Source organism: Eupeodes corollae, chromosome 2, assembly GCF_945859685.1.
Source record: "Eupeodes corollae chromosome 2, idEupCoro1.1, whole genome shotgun sequence".
Classification (NCBI taxonomy): Eukaryota; Metazoa; Arthropoda; class Insecta; order Diptera; family Syrphidae; genus Eupeodes; species Eupeodes corollae.
Genome location: NC_079148.1, coordinates 105,537,100 through 105,555,432, shown reverse-complemented (window position 1 = coordinate 105,555,432; position 18,333 = coordinate 105,537,100). Strand labels below are relative to the sequence as shown.

The window sequence follows — 18,333 nt, the reverse complement described above, 5'->3', positions numbered from 1 at the left end:
CGTTAAAAAGTGACAGCTCAATATTTATTCACCATATTTTCTATTATAAAATCGTCAGTTATTATGAAGTCAAAAAATCAAATACAATGACCTACTAAATGAGAGGCTTGAATAACTCAGAGACTCTATTAGTCAGTCAGTACTGAGTTTGTGTAGAGTTATTTTGTATGGTTGCGGGTATACGACGTCATAAAATTTTACACTGGCAGTTCTATTGTTTTTCAAAAAAAAAAAAAAAACACATTATATTTTTGATTGAAAGATTATGACATAAATGTCAGAGCGCAAATAGGTAGGTAGGTAGATAGGTAAGTCTTCCGTGTCTTTGTTTCTATTTTTTGTTTTTTTCATTTTAAATTTTGTTGCGTAAACGCATTTCTCAAACTGAAAACAACAAAAAAAATGAACGAACCATCAAATAAAATTGGCAACATAAAAATTAACGAAAACATATTTCATAGAAATTTAAAATTCATTTCATACGCTGCTGGCCGATACCTCGGGAATATGTAGTTATAGATAGACCAAGTTACCTTCTGCTAGAGCACGTTCCGGTATTACAATATCAGCAGAGCTTTCGTCGTAGTTTTCGGAATGACCTTTGGAAATTTTGTTTCTTGTTGATTTTTATTTTTTTTTAATTGTTTTTTGTTTATACTCTTGACCATATTTCAATGTTGTTGCTATTTTTTTGCTTGCTAATGCGAGTTTTAGTTTTTTTTTTTTTTGTTTCTGTTTGTGTTCTTCGTTTTGTTTTCATTGATCTGACACTGACATTTGTAACATGACCTACCCGTGGCGGCGCAGTGAACTAAAAGTGCACTTCATGACTTTTGACGGTTAATTACTTTATAACCATCATCAGCAAATTCCCTAAATGGGCATTACTAAAACTGAAAACAAATTGGAAATTACAAGCACTTCTGTTTATTTAGGGGCAACATATAAAAACGAACAGAACAAAAAGTAAATCAAAATATCACACCTATCTGTCATTTATATGATGGTGCAATTGACAGCTCATTTATTTTACCAGAATAACAGTTATAGCGCTCGATAACCTTGCGGTGTATTTCATTGGAAATTAAATTTTAAGAAGAGAAAAAATGTGTTTAATAATAAAATAATAAAACAAAACAAGAAAACAAAACAAACATTATCATCACTTTATTGAATCGCGCTATTCGTTTATAAGCTGGCTATGCTATACCCGCTGCCGTCTGTCGCTTCGCACCATGACTCAGTGAAGGAAATGACCTTTAAAAATGATGTAGTAACTTTAGTTTTATTTATGGCAGACTTATAATATCTACGATATCGTCCTCCGGAAATTGTGTCAGTTTTATTTTTGTTTTTGTTCCCAGTTTTATTTATTTTGATTTTTTCTTGATTTTTATCTCAAGGTTAAAAAGAATTATAAAAAGAATGCAATTCCAAAGGAGTTAACATTATAAAATTAAAAGATACAGAAGTAGATTATATTGTAATATGATAGTAATTTGACATTTCTGTCAAAGTTTTAAATAAAAGCATGTGTAACAACTCTGTTATCTGTTGACTTATTCGTTCGACTTGGCCCTCTATTTTTCAACTTATGCCAAACGGTAGATCTTTGTAGTTCTATATTTATTTTGCTCTTGATGGAATATTATATAATAATACTTAAAACAACAATCTTTTCGATTTCCTTAAAATGTAAATACAACCTTAAGGTTGAGTCAAAGAACTTTTAAATAGTTTTTGTACTAGAGTTCTTGATTTTAATGGCTGAAACACATACACGCTTCAGCTTCGGCTTCGTCTGCATTACGTTACGCCTGCTTCGAGGTTGCTTTAATGACATTTCTATTATTTCATCCCTCCAAAGAGCAAATATTTTGTTTGTTGACATTTTTTTACAGCTGATGAGCTGTCAGACAAAGCAAATGTTCAGATAATGGAACTAGAGATTCCGTTTGGAGTCACATTACGTTACATTACGTTCTTTTCCGTATGATTGTCAAACGAAACGTGAGGTCGAAGCTTCATTTTGATAGCATACATTGAATTCCTATGGCTGAACTCGTAAACGTCAGGCGAAGCCGAAGCTAAAGCGTGTTAGTGTTTCAGCCATAAAAGGCATTTAATATCGTACTTGATCACTGCGATGAAACTAACATTTGATGAGGTTTTTGATAAAAAAGTGACATTTGGCGTTATACTTGAAATATTTTGTTAGACGTGTCAGTTGAGTTGTCAAATGAAATGTCTTTCTCAAATAGTCGCTAATCAGTGTCGAAAATATCTCCACCAAACGTCAAACTTTAAGAAAGGAAAATTCGTATTCAAAATACAACATTTCTATCAAAAAAATAGTGAATGACAAAATAGTTATTTAAATGTCTATCAAAAATAGATTTTCTGATTTGCTCCTGACCGGAAGTTGTTGATGGAATCCTTTTTAAACAACACCAAAAGGACAATCACAAAAATTCAGCTCCAACTCTCTCATTCTTTTTTTCATTTCAAAAACTATGCAAACACTCAATGAATTCTAATTAGACAATCAAAGCGGATATCAAGATGTCAATCCGGAAGACGAGTTGTCATACCTTACCTGCTCTGCTGATGATGATTCAACCAGACTGCATTATGTCCAGGAGTGTGTGTGCTCATGTTTAACTTCTTTGAGATTACAGCAAATTATATTTTGAAACTCTGTTTCTCATTACTATTTTATGATTATTTTTCTAAATAAAAAATCATAAAAATTATAATTTTATTCGAAATACAAAAAATATGTATAGATGTGTTCTTGTTCAGTGAGTTAAGGCGCTTAGCATAGACCAACACGTCACTCTTTCTCTTCCAGGCAGTCTTTGATTCATATACTTATACCTACCTTAATAATATGAGGGTATTCTTTCAGCTATCATCCAGATTAATTAATGCGTGGCACGTTGCGTTAAAGTTACGCATTAATTAACAACCGAATGAACACGTTCTTTTTTTTGGTGGGGTGGGGGGAATATATAGAAATATGAATATGCCGATCTATACATCACACAGTAGAGTTTATGTCTTCCTTCTAACGAGAAGAAGAAAAATCGATAGTGAAAAACTTAATCAAGAAAACCAAAACCAAACAAAAATAAAGCGGATGAAAAAAGAAAATTGCACGTCATCTCCGTTCACGTTACGACGACTACGAACGAGCCAAACGAGTCAAGTATAAAATCTTTTTTTGCGTTCCTTTTCTTAACCTAAATTTTCACTTATTTATTGCCATTTATAACCGCGCTTACCGTTATTGCACTGATGGTGTATAATATCCATCCGAAAGGGAAGTGTGCAGCGCCGCATGCAATTCACGTTGTAAGGTTCCATTCAGTTGGCCAAGAAAAGCGCCATATTCATTTGCTTTTCATTTTTCGAGCGTTTTTGCGGTAATTTTTTTCTTTTTTTTTGCAATTTACCACTGCCTCTTGCGTTGCATCGTTGTTGCCGTCTTGGTTTGTTTGTTGGTTTTCCAATCACGGCAATGGCAAGGAAAAGTGAATGAATGGATGACTGAAAAGCGAACGGATGAGAAGTGAAATCATCGTTGCGTCGTCGTCGTCGTTGTGCAGTTTATAGTGTTATATCTTTTTGTGATGCATCATAACTACATTACCTACGTATATGAACATCTCAGAAAAAAAAAGAGAGGAGACTCGGTTACCTACAACGGATGCTGAACGGATCACACAACACTCAACTGTCAGTTGTTTTGTTATTGTGTGAATGCGTCATGTTTTGAACATTTTCACTGAAATTCGCGAAAAAATGGTATGTTTCTTTTTATTTTTGTGTTCATGGTAAAGTACCAACCTCTATATCTACCTTTGGTGTTGGTTTGGTGTGGTGAGCTGCCAAGTTTTACAGCGGATATAAGGTGAAGAAAAAAAAAAAAAAAAAAAACATAAAAATGACATCGACGAGCTTGTGTTCGGAAATATATACATATTTAGGTCAATGAAATTGAAAGTACGTGTTGTCGTTATTAATTTTTGGAAGTTGTTGTCATCTACCTTATTTTGTTTAACCTATATTATAGCTAAGGTATGCATTGAATATGTTGTGTATTGATACTAAATTAACGAAGCTTCTAAATTTATGTCAAAATTAATATTAATCAAAGCAATACAAAAAAACACACTTAAAACTTACAAAACATTCACATAATTCACCTGTATCTTAACTTAAATACACGTGTAAACAGAAATAGGAAAATTGCATTATGTAACTCTTGTAGCTTTTCAGAATATCAAATTGAATCGAACCAGATGTCAGTAGCTGTCCTACTCGATTTGATCGTTTTTTACTTATTTATATACACATTTTTATATTATCGATAAAAGTAGAGATTTTCAATAGAAAAACAAAAATTAGATATATTATATTATGAAGATTAACATTGTCAATATATAAAATATAACAAGTACCTATGTCTACATATGTATATATATTTTGAGTAAGCAAACGGATGTTATATTTACTAGAAAAGTTCTATAAATATAAAAATATAGAAAGGGTTGATAGAGATATTATGTGAATAAAATACAAAACTAAAAGATAGGTATGTCAATTTATTAAGTGTGGGTTGATAATAAATACACCTGTCGATGTCGGTTGGATTTAGTTTACTTAGTGGGAAAAAATGTCATATCCGCATTGGGATGTGGTGTTTTACTTTTTCCCTTAGTATTTTTAATATTAAACACCTATTAAACGTGTTTCACAGGAAATTGCATAAAGAAATATGGATTCTTACTCATTTTTCAGACTTAATGTGGAATTATTAGGTAATAATTTGACATTGGAAATAATTTTGTTAAAAGCTGAGAATTGTAAATCGTTAACATTAAATTTCAGTACCATTTTAATTAAACTGTCCAAGATTTGTTATTTTCAAAGATTTAGACATGGTTCTTCTATTAAAAACAATAGCTTCAAAATTAGAGCTGTCTATATCAGTTCGTTCTTTACGATTGAACTTAAAAAGAACCAATTGTACAATTACCAAATTAAATCGTTCAAAAATTTGCCAAATTCTACACAAGTTACTCTTTTTAAAAAGTTTGTGTATCAGTGCCATTTTTACTGTAATTTCACTTCATCTTTAACTTCCCTATTTGGGAAGCTTGTCTATTACTTCTACTTTGACAGTCATTTTAGAATAGTTTCAGATTGACAAGTCATGTTGATAAATAACCGGAATGGATTTGCAGTTCTATTTCTAACTCAATAAAATTTCTCATCTTCACTTTTACACAGACAAACTTGTTCCAAAAAACTTATTTTTCACTATTTTGGAGGAAAAGAATTCAATTCAATGTCTTTTCAACGAAGAACAACATTTTTTGAAATTTCTGGAAATGTGCTATTTTAATTTTAAAAATCTTTCCTCATCCCTACCCCCGCCCCCTCGATAAAAGTTTAATTTCGTGGACAAAAAAAGGAAACATAAAGAATCGCCACCATAAGCGATTTGAAGTATTTTACTTCTAGAGATTGTAAAAAAAAATATGCGGTGACATTTACATGAGTTTTGGTAATTCAATGGAAACGTCAAAAAATCCCATAAACCCATAATTTCCCATTCTAAAAAGGAACAATCGAAGATAACAGTGAGAGAGTCTTTTTAGCTCATTGTATTTTAAAATCTAAACTCTTTAAAAGACTGTAAAAAAAGATTTGGTGACAGCTATGTATGTACATGAAATTTGGTAATTTAATGGAAACGTCAAAAAAAATTCTGGTAATAATTTCCCATTTTAAAAGGTAACAATATAATAGGACAGAGAAAGATTGAAGATGACAGCTATGTGCATGAGATTTGGGAATTTAATGGAAACGTCAAAAAAGTTCCAGCTAATAATTTTCCATTTTAAAAGGGAAGAAACGAAAACAACAGAGAAAGATTGAAGAAAGTCTTTTCTTCTTCATTGTTATATAAAATCTAAAGACTTCAAAAGACTGTTAAAAAAATGATCCGATGACAGCTATGAACATGAAATTTGGTAATTTAATAGAAACGTCAAACAAACAATCCTGTTTATAATTTCCCATTTTAAAAGAGAAAAATCGAAGATAACAGAGAAAGATCGAAGAAAGTCTTTTCTTCTTTATTGTATTATAAATTCTAAACACTTTAAAAGGCTGTAAAAAAGGATTCGATGACAGCTATGAACATGAAATTTGGTAATTTAATAGAAACGTGAAACAAACAATCCTCTTAATAATTTCCCATTTTAAAAGGGAACAATCTAAGATAACATTGAAATATTGAAGAGAGTCTTTTCCTCTTTATTGTATTTTTAAATCCAATCACTTCAAAAGACTGTAAAAAAGGATCCGTTCACAGCTATGTACATGACATTTGGTAATTTAATGGAAACGTCAAAAAAGTTCCATTTAATAATTTTCCATTTTGTAAAAGGGATTAAACGAAGACAACAGAGAAAGATTGAAGAGAGTCTCTTCCTCTTCATTGTACTTTGAAATCATATCACTTCAAAAGACTGCAAAAAAAAAAGATCTTGTGACAGCTATGTACATGAGATTTGGTAATTCAATGGAAACGTCAAAAAAGTTCCAGCTAATAATTTCCCATTTTAAAAGGGAACAAACGCAAACAACAGAGAGATTGAAGAGGAGAAGTTTTTTCTCCGTCATTGTATATATTTTAAAATCTAAACAGATCTAAAACATTTTCGAATTCAAGTAGATACACTGCCTTATCTGTCATTTAAATGTCATTTATTTGTTTAAAAAAATAATAAATGGTGTTAAATTTAAAATAATTAATGTACTTAGCTTCTAAATCACCTGATGTACATGTGTTTGTTATAATTTATTTTATAACTAACCTCTACCTGTATACATAAAGTATCTATTACCTACCTCAATAATAAACAAAAACAATCAAAAAAATTGACAGCTAATTGAAGTTATAGCTAGAAATAAATAATTGACAGCAAACAAGAAACTTTATCACTTTATTGCAAAAATAAAATAAAAATATATACAACAATATCATTACTCAACCCTTTTGCGCACATAGTGTTGGAATATACCACCCCCTCTTTTTTTGGGTTAACAACAACGATTAATATCACCAAGCCAAGTTAAAATGATTAAAAATTGAGAAGCGCGCCCGCCCGATAAAACAACAACTACAACAATGCAAAAACAAAAACTAGGTCTAGGTTTTTTTTCTTCCTTCTATACACATTTCTATCTATACACTCTCCTCGTGTTTGTCGTTGTCGGTCGGTAAGTCGGTCGGTCGATCGTTTGGTCGGTTGATCGGTCGCGTTGTCGGCACTGCAGCGCGTCGGTCGTTAATTTCGATCCGTTCGATCATTATTGTTGATAAATACTTAGGAGGAAAGGCAGGCAGGTTCACATCATTCAAATTGTTGTTTATGTATGATTCAACACAAAAATAAATCGCATAGCTCTTGATGTTGTTGTTTTTTTAATGAAATTATATAAAAATAAAAATAAAAACCAAAATCTGAACGGATACTACTTAATCTATTACACAGGCTACACACGGCATTTTTGGTAATGCGGTAGCTATAAAAAATAAATTTTATTCAACAAACGGTTGGGTTTTAATTTATTTTTTTGTGTTAATACTCTCCTCACGATTCTTCCTCGAATAGGTACGAGTCGAGTGTAGCCCATTTTTGTTTGTTAATTTAAACTTTTTTTTTATGTTATTTTCGTTTTCTTTTTGAATATGAGTCAGGGTCAATTATGCACGTGAAATGAGGAGAAAAATATCCGACAAATTAAAATTCATTTTACAAGTGCGCCCAACATAATTATCATCACCCAACCCCCATTCCACCCCCCCTCCTCCTCCCTCCCTTCACAACATCACACTCTACGACTCTACGAGTTCCATAAAAAGCAAGCAGCAGGATAGAAAGTAAAAGTTGAGGCACTTCTAGAATGCAGCTCAACAAAGCAATACAAACATCATTATAAGTCATCATACCTTGTTCATGCAACGTAAAGCTGCACATCCGTACATATACACACACACACAACATAAAATGAAATGCCAAAAGAAAATAGCAAATAATTTTTCTAACGTTTATACTTTTTTTTTTCTTTTTTGCTGTTTTCTACAAAGACCATTAGATGCATCAATTTGTTGCACATTGGACTTAGAGAGACAGCGAAAATTGTAGAAGATAGGAACATTCTGTATGTGTGTGTGTACCTATACTTTAAGAGTAAAAGCGGACGCTCCTCACTCGGAAAATGATAGAGCCTGCTACGGCTGCCACTGCCATCCCATCACTATTCACTACCGCTGCTGCCTGGCGCTTCTGGCTGCAGCGCTGTTGCTGCCGCTTATGTCGTACATTGTGCTATAAGCTTATTAAATTGCAGTTGCATACGCTCCAATGCACTTCACGAACGAAAGAGATAGAAAGAGAAATCAGGTCAAGGCTTAGTGTATCGTCGCTAGTCGTTGTTGTCGTTGTCGTTGTCGTTCTCGTCGTCGTCGTCGTATTTGTCGTTGTTCACTGTTGTCGTCATTTAGTTTTGCACGCTATGCCTTATGCCACGCTATGAGAGATGTCAGATGCATGTATAGTATAGTTGAGTGCATCAACTTGGTAAGAGATGTTTATGTAGGTGCCCATATACTCAACTCTATCGCTTTTCCTCCTCTTCTTCCGTCTAACTCACACGAACGCAAGGAAAAACAACAACAACAAAATTGGCGTTAACATCGTTAGAAGATAACTTAGTTTTTCCGGCCAATACATTCATACAAAAATAGACAAAAAAAAAGAAAAAACTATTCAAATGTCAGTAGGCAAACAAGATGGAGTAGAAAATCCAGTGCGACTCCAAGTGGCGGAAATACAAATCACTTTTAATGGAGGGCAAATGCATCTCAGCAGCATCTCAAGCAGTAACAAACTGTATGCAAAAAAAAAGGAAAGAAAATAAACAGAAACGGTATAAAATCTATAGAGATACGCTCTTATAACAAAAAAGTCAAACTAAAACTGGTACAGGGTGCCGGCGAAAGTGGTGCACACTTGATATTTTTTTTTTCTTTCTTTCTTATTTATGTACCCCCAAGACTTCTAGGAGGCCTTAGAAGAATTAGGCCGGAGGAAGAGTGAACGAAGTTTATTCAAATGAAGCGCCTAGTTTTTATATAGTTTTGTCTCCTTTTTCTATGTTTTTGCTTGTGCATATTTTCACTTTCACTTCCGTTGATTTTGCAGTGTGGTGAAGTTTGAATGTGTGTGTGGTGAAAAACTATAAAACGTCAAAATGAGAGGAATGACTTTCATTGAGTGGAATAATTATATTTCTACATATCTATATAGAAGCTTTTCTATGGCTCTGGCGGGCATACATTATGTGTGCGCGTCTATGGCTAGAAATGTAATACTTTTTTTCTACACTGTATACATTACTTGTTTTATTATTTTTATTTGAATTTCTAGAACCTATATCTAGAGAGATATTTAATTGAAGGAATGCAACGCGCGCACTAGTATGGTTTCTATGGGTATTTAAAATTAAAATATATAATTCTCTTGCAACACACAACATTTCTATAGATATACATAAATTTTACCGGTGTGCGATGGATGGTGGCGCTGATGGTTACTCATGTATACAATGTTTATAGGCTTTTTTTTCTGCTGCTAGACACATTGTTGTGGGTTGGTTTTTGTTGTAGTTTTTATTTTTCTGAATAAACTGAGAGTAGGTGTAGATATAAATTTGTCGATTAGCTGAGTATACAAACCAAACTATAAATTCATTTACTTGCACTATTGACTTGGCCTATTTACCTCTTTTTGAAAAAAAGCCGGATTTTTCTTCATTTTGATATTATTGTTGTTGTTTATTTAAATGAAGTGATAAATCTGTTAATGGTTTATTGTTCTTCTATGTTTTATTGTAGGTGTTTTACTATAAATTAGGTTTGTGTGTCGTTTTATATAGGGAAATGACATTTAATTGACATGACAGCAGGAGAAAAATTGCTTAATCGATAGGTTAAAATTGGATATAATGTCTAATTATGGATCATCAGTTAAGACGATATGAATTAAGATGTAAATAACTGCATATGAAATGACGTTTTGCATGAAAACGAACAATTTTGTACTTTTTGACATTTGTGTCACATTGTGTTGGGATAATTGAAATGATAGTTTCAATGACTTTGTTATGAGAACTTTTAAAAAGATGATGCACACGTTGATAATAATAACAAAAGTGGTTTGCACTTAAGAACGTCAGAAGTGACAAACTTTATTTTGATGAAACTGACAGATGAAGAGTAAATTGAAGTTGGTTTTAAAATTTAACTAAAAACAATTTTAAGCTATAAGATAAATTTCTTTCCATAAAAAAACAATACATTTTAAAATAGCAACAAATGTCAATTGCTTCAAAGTTAAAGACTTGTATTTGTATATTTGCTATAAATTTCCAATAATATTCTTTAAAAAGTCATATGCACATCATGAAATGTCATAACACACTGATAAAAAACACAAAGTATCTGTCAGATTGACATAATACTATGAAAAAGCAGTACTAATGTAGTTATATCGGCTGAATCCATTTCTAAAAAAGCAATATTTATGATAAAATAAATAAATTGGGTGGCGGAACAGTCCGTTTGGAAACTAGGGCCTAGTGACTGACAACTCTCAACCATTCCTGTGTGCGAGTACTGTTGTCAGGGATGAAAGGAACATTTATGATAAATGATAAAATATTCTGGTCACAAATCTACTCTAAATGAATTTCACCAAAATGAAAACTTTGACACTTTATAAAAAAGAATTTTTAGTGCTGAAATATCAAAACAGTGTATCTAAACTTTTTTTGAGAATACTAGTGTTCTTTTCCAAAAAGATATATTTAAATGTCAGTGTAGATACTGAATGAGCACCAATCATCTGACAGCTGTCAAAACAGTATATTTAAACTGTTTTTGCCAATACTAATGTTCTTTTCTAAAAAGCCATATTAAAATGTTAATATAGATATTGAATGAGCAACAATCATCTGACAGCTGTCAAATGAAGCATTATCGCTAGATTACTTTACTTCAGCTGAATACATTCATAGAATGGACTAATATTGGATCCAGGAATGAAAAATATTCATAGGATTGTCGAATTTCAATCACCTTTTTTTAATTGAGCTTCAAAGCACATCTGTACCTTTATTAAATCAAAAACGTCTATTCTTCATTCGTATCTTTCCATCTGTGTACATCCCTAAAAGTCAAAGTTGCTTGCTTAATAGTTCATCTTCTTTTACAAGAAGGTGTGGTGAGTACATAAAGGTGCATAAGGTAAGGTACTTTTAAAACAAAGACATTTTATTTCACACTACAGTTGTTCGCACCCCCTTATAAAATTTAGCTCCATATAACATAAAAACATGCGCCGGTATATGTATCTGTATCGTAATACCTTGTCTAGCCGTATCGATCTGCTGCGCTTGTGACAAATAAACATATGTATCTATATATGTACGTACTAGATACAATATTCGCCTTATGCTAATTGAAGTGCATTTTGAAGTTTTTAGTAGGTTAGGTATGGGGAAAAAGGAGTTTTGACATTCCACTTTATTTTCTTTTTTTTTGTAATGTTTTTACTCTTTGAGTTTTAAGGGTGGGGCCTCACCAAAAACGGTTAGAAATCAATTTCAATCCAAGAATAAATCAAAAAGCTCTACATCTATACACATATATAAATCTCTAAGAATCTGAAAGAGAAAAATATATTGAAACATTCATTCAATGCATCCATTTGCCTTATATTTTCTAGCACACAAACTGAACTGTATGTGATGTGTATTGCGTAAGTCTCACGCACTTTATAACTATAATACGCCTGCTGGCTGAATGGCTTTACTGGCTGGCTGGCTGGCTGGCTGTTTGGTTAGTTCATTGAGGCTAACTGTATAGCTGCTGGTCTGGCACTGGCATGTGTGCAGCACTTAGTGCGGTAACATTCCTTGGAGCAAATCTGTAGAATGTTGGTCGACCATTTGAAAGTACAATTTTTTAAGGCTTTGGCTTGGCATACAAGTCTTGATGTGTGGCGCGGTGTTTCGCCATCATCAACCAAACTTAATAATAGCTGTATTTGCCACAGCAATTCTGCACACCTTATTCTTTTTTTTATTTGATTATTTGAAGCGGATATATATAGGTTAGCTTAAAAAAAAAAACAACAAATTAAGTTGAAAGAGGTGCTTTTTATACGCAGAGCAGATATTATGCGTTGTGAAACTTTGTAGGCTCTTTTCACACACATATAAAGCCTTTTAAGAGTTAATTGCAGATATGTCTTTAGGGCATTGATTTTGTGTGTGAATAATAAACTTCTTGCCTTTGTGACTTTAATAAACAACTTTTTGTCGTCGTCATAAATATATAATTTAAGTGTATCAACATTTCTTATAATTCGTTTTTTTTTTTTCTTTTCAGTAGATACTGAAATTCCAATTATAAAACAATCGCCAAGCCCACCACCTACATCACTTCATCATCTGCAACAACAACAACAACAGCAACAACAACAAGCTCAGGCACAGCAACATCAGTCATCGTTATCAGCTGTAGCAGCAGCAGCAGCCGCTGCGGCGGCTGCCCTGCACATAAAATCAGAGCATAACACTGCCTTATCGCCACAACACCAGCAACAGCAACAACAGCAGCAGCAACAACAACAACAGCAACATCAAACGCAATCGCAACACAACGGTCCATCAGCTCTGCAACAACAGCAGCAACAATCAGCGACGACAACGCAACACAGGCCATTGTTGCATAATTTGTTAAGTGGAGCGCCGATTCATAGTACACCGTACCATAGAAATTATTGCACCTCCAGTACAGGTCAGTTGATTTTATATCATTATACATATATTAATGTTTATTTTTATGGGTCCTTGGTGTTCACCCTTTTCCTTAATCATTAATATTTACGCTATGGGTATTGTTTTTAGAACTTTTTTACCATTTTATAACATTTTTACTTACATACATGTATAAAATAGACTCGCTTTTCGCATCTTGAAAAACAGCTCTAACGTCGGCATAAAAACGTTTTTACACTGTAAAACATTTATCACACAAAAATGTAGTTTTAACTTCTATTAGTTTCATAATGTATTTTGTATTCCGCTAATTTAAGCCCAAACAATGCGTGGACACATTTATTGAATTTATTAAAAAGGCTTGAATTGGGCGCCATTTAAATTTGAACAATTTTGTAGTGTTTTTCAGAAAAACTTTTTTTCAAAATGAATAGGTTTTTCAAAGCTTCTGGAATATAACTGTCAAAAATTAAAACTGTTTATTCCCCCGATACCAATGACAGCTAATCATGAAACACATTTTTCAACGGAAATTTTATCTCATTTTTGAACGATGATCAAACCCAACCAAAATGGTTTCCAAACATTACTCTTAATCTAATGTTACTTTTATTTTTGAATTTGTATCTAACCTCTTGACATTACTGTTGCATAATTTTGACAGCTTTCATTAAATTTGCAATTCTCAATGTTTGACAGTTCAATAAGTGGCATTTAGCTGAGAACACTGTACTTTGACAGTTCAAAAATGTTATCTCATGATGCTTTACTCGCATGAGACGATGCTCAGACTTCAAGCGGTTTATTATAACGTTTCATTCTCTTATCGTCCAATCATTTAAATTGCTGTTTCTTTCGAAATAGAAAATGAACGAAAAATGTCGTGCTAAAACGTCAAAATAAAGTACCTAACTAAAGAGAACGCCACCATTAGTAATGTTATTTTAACTGTCACCAAAATTGAAGAACTATTCCTTGACTTCAATAAAACTTTGATATATGGTTTTAAAGTTTAAGGTGAAATATGAACTAGATGAAATGAATCAATTGAATTAAATTCGATATTGACGTTTCTAAGTTTCGATTCGACTCCGAGAAGGTATAAATGCCTTAATTTTATGCGTGTTTAAAATGTCAATATGAAAAGTCAAAATGAGGTAACTTAAGGGAACGCCACCACTCCAATGTTTTTTTAACTGTCACCAAAATTGAAGAACTATTCTTTGACTTCAATGAACATTTGATAACGTGGTTTTAACGTTTGAAGAAGAGTATGAACTACATCAAATCAACGAATCTAATTAAATAAGATATTGACGTTTCAAAGTTTAGATTGATGTCTTAATTTGAATGTCTAAAATTGCATTCAACTCATGGAAGGTCTAAATGCCGTAATTTTATTAATTTCGTAAGAAAAATTAATAATTCGTCCAAAATTTGCAATTCCTAGGGCTTAAGAGGTATTGCGAGGTTTTTTTACTTGCAAGATATTTTAAGGACTTCGAGATATTTTTTGTATTAAAGAATATAAGAGCTTTTATTTTGTAGATATATTTTATCCGCAAAAACCTTGCTTCTATTGTTTATTATTTAGGAGATATCAGGGCTTATGGATTGATTGTATTTACAGCGATATTCATTATATTACGAGGTATTAGAAATTATTAGTTAACATTTTATTTTTCTGAGTTCCAGTAGTTGTCTTATTTAAAAATAATCACACTTTTGAGAAAAAAATCAAGTTTAATGACATTTTTCTCTATTTTGTATTTGTATAACTACATGACTACCAGTTATACCGACTTTAGTCCTCATTTTACAAAAGAAATATGAACCTGAACCTAAGGTACACGCACAAATTTTAGGACATTAACGGTGACAAAACCTCAACGCCCCGCGCTAAAACTCGAATTCAATTGTATAATTTTTTTTTGTCTTGCGAAATCTTAGTTTTTTTCGTTTTCTAAACAGCATCAAAATCTTTTATGAAAAGTTTATTATAAAAATAAAATAACAAAAAAAAAAATAAACTCAATATAAAAGGATTTATTCCCTCAGAACCCTTGAGTATAAGAAAAAAATTATAGTAAAGTAAGTAAGTGGTCACCTCAATATAAGAATACAACCTTGACCGGTGTCTATTGTTTGTCATTCTTTTAATATATACAGCTACAAGACCTAAGGAACCGTTAATACTAAAAAGGGTTTACTTCTTCTTCTTCTTCTTCATTTTTTTATTAATAGATCTAGAAAATTGTATATCAAGAAAAATGACTATCTCAAATTCCATCTTTATATAAAATCACCTTCCTGTTTCTATTATACTCGTGTAGAAATACGCGTAGATTTCTTAAATATTATGCGCAACGCATCCTTCCTGAAAATCCTTTTTTTCAGATTTTTTTATCTTCTCCTTCATTTTATTCTATTCAAATAAAACTGACCGTTGGTCAAGCGATGAATCAATTATCCTTGACGAGGTTTTCTCTTCCTTTCCTGATAGTTTTTTTTTTTGTTTGATATCAAACACATTTAATTCCCCCATCATATAAACCTACCTACTATTTGATCGTCGTCCTTATAAACAAGGAAAAGGATCTTCGTGTGCATAAATTAACGATTGCGGAACATGATGATCTTTATTCCCGAAGAACTAAAGAAAAAAATAGAAGAAAAATCACACATTTAATCGTAAGACGAAGAATAAGAAGGGTTGAATCCTAAATACCTCTTGGAGGAGATAGAGGTCTTATAACAAAAAAAAAAAAGAAGAAACGAAGATGTATGGATGTATATTTACCTTCCGCATGATATTAAAAAAATAAAATAATAATAAAAGGAATACTGGACACCCGGCTATTGTGTGTGAGAATATATCTTTGGCTGTCGCTTCCTTCTTTTCATCAACTCGCCCCTTTTGTTTTCACAAAGAATATCCCTTTTCTTTGCGCAAACTGACCAGTGTCCACGCATGAAGAGGTATCAAATCGATTCTCTAACTCTTTTTTTGTGTCTCCTTTTTGCTTTGCATTAGGGATTAAATTAAGAAGGTTTGATGAAACCTTTTTTTCTAAATATTCCTTTCAACTTTCAACCACTACCCCAAATGTCAATATAACTTATTACCCGCCAACTGGTCGGTCTACTGTGGCTGTTTGACAATTTTTCATATCAAACATTCATTAGAACGTTGTCCTTAATTTTTGCGCTGCTCGGCCTTTATCATCAGCTTCGACTTCAGCATCATCATCATCCTCATTGCCTAACATCTGCTCATTCTCTTATAAATCTAATTCAATCCTTTCCCTTTTACACAAAAATATTGCGTACAATAGACACATGCTATAAATGTGGATGACTATGCAAACATCCTTTTTTTTCTTATAAAATATTTTTGGTAAGTTTTCGTCACATTTTGCAATGAATTTTCGCAGATGCAATCCTAATCAAGGACAATGTTTCTTATCTGACGTGAGTGGCGTACTGTGTACGTTATTCTTTGCGTCGTAATCGATCTGTCAAAAAATATAATAGTGACTTAATTGTCATATGCGTAACACCCTCAATACGTATATGCAACTGTGTTGTCCCATAATTCCATAATGTAGTGCAAGAAAAACACCAAGGTTAAGTAATCTGACAGACAAACATCTGCATACCTCCATGACATGGGGTTAGGAATACCCATTCATAAGCATCATCTTGCCCAAATTAACCCGCTGAATCGGTGAATAAATAAATACAATTCACTCTCCAAAAATGACAATAGAAAATCATTTCCATTGATGATAATATTGACAGTTCACTCTTTGTGTGTTTATTCAGTCGGACCGGACGGTGTGGTAAAAGAGTTACTCCAATGTCAGATGATATAAATTTGACAATTGCTGAGTGATGATGGTGATGACTCAGACTTGTGCAACTCTTTTTGAAGGGTTGCTTTTTTTCTAACGCAATTTATTTTGCATGTGCATGTGCGTGGGAGGGGAATAAAAGGGTCCCGCACATGTGTTCCGTTCATATTATTTGTACAAAAATGTATTCCATCAGCAAGTAGATTTGGAGAAAATTGATTATATTACGTTAACGTGAAATAACAATTGATATTTTATTCTATTCACGCAAAAAGTATTTCTATACATATTTAGTTGAGGGTATTTCATAGTACTGAATGAAATGCGACAACCAATGCAACATGACACAGCAGAAGACCGGAGGAGGCGACCCTTAAGCGGTCAATGAATGGCTATTGTTTGATGATCGTAAGGCGAGAATATTGGCTCGTATATTGTTCAAGTACTTGATGTGGATAATCCTTATTCTATATTATTTGTTTGTATATATCTACCTGACTAATGTGCATGTGTGTGATATGAAATGTTTAACTATCAATGAAGTCCTTTATTTTGTATAGTTTAAGTTTTAAACAAAACAATGAATACAAGTACTTATACGCATAACTACTTTTTCGGCTTACCTCGATTTCAAAAAGCTGATAATCCAATTTCACAGTTATTTGGATATTTCCTTTTTTTTGCATATACAAACGGTTTAATTTTGCACATACAAAAAATATCGGGACTGTTGTTTTGGTAGAATAAGGGAGGTATATTAATAATAAGTATTCAATAGATTTTCATGCATATAATTAAATGCTATAAATATAAGAATGATGGTAATTGGTAATATAAACGCACCTTTTTTCATGACAAATGGTTATAAACGAGTATTGTTTGTAAATTTGTCAATTTTGATTATGCACAAATGTCACTTTTGACGTATCATTGTTAAGATTGTTCTTATTGAAAAACCGACACTTCACATAACATGGGTAAAAGTCAAAATCCAAAATTTAACAATATTTACCAGATAATATTTAAAACATTTACAAACAATTTTATTTTTGAATTTGTATTAAACCTCTTGGTATTACTGTTCCAATGTTCTGACAGCTTTCATTAAATTCACAATTCTCAATATCTGACAGTTCAAGAGATGATATTTAGCTGAGAACACTCTACGTTGAAAGTTCAAAAATGTTGTCTCATGATGCTTTACTTGCATTTAATAGAAGATGCTCAAACTTCAAGTGGTTAATTATAATGTTTCATTTTTTATCTTCCTTCCATTCATTTTAATTACTATTTCTTTCGAATCTTTAAAATGGAGGAAAAATGTCATGATAAAACATCAAAATGAGGGTACTAAAAAGAACGCCACCATTTGCAATGTTATTTTAACTGTCACCAACATTAAAGAACTATTCTTTGACTTCAAAGAAACTTTCATTTAACGTGGTTTTGACGTTTAAGGTGAAGTATAAACTAGATCAAATCAATGAATTGAATTAAATAATAGATTGACGTTTTTTAAGTTTCGATACAACTCCCAGAAGGTTTAAATGCCTTA

General features: G+C 32.2%; 1 protein-coding gene across 4 annotated transcripts in view; it reads left to right on the top strand.

Moving 5' to 3' along the window:
- LOC129945001 (ecdysone-induced protein 74EF) overlaps positions 1-18,333 on the top strand; it is a 191,735-nt gene that overhangs the window by 152,077 nt on the left and 21,325 nt on the right. For 2 of the 4 annotated variants that reach the window (XM_056054660.1, XM_056054661.1), the window contains one exon: positions 12,536-12,943. In XM_056054660.1, the coding sequence (XP_055910635.1) occupies positions 12,536-12,943 (408 nt within the window). Of the gene's footprint in view, positions 1-12,532; positions 12,944-18,333 lie in introns of all 4 variants that reach the window. The other 2 variants (XM_056054659.1, XM_056054662.1) reach the window with 1 other exon arrangement.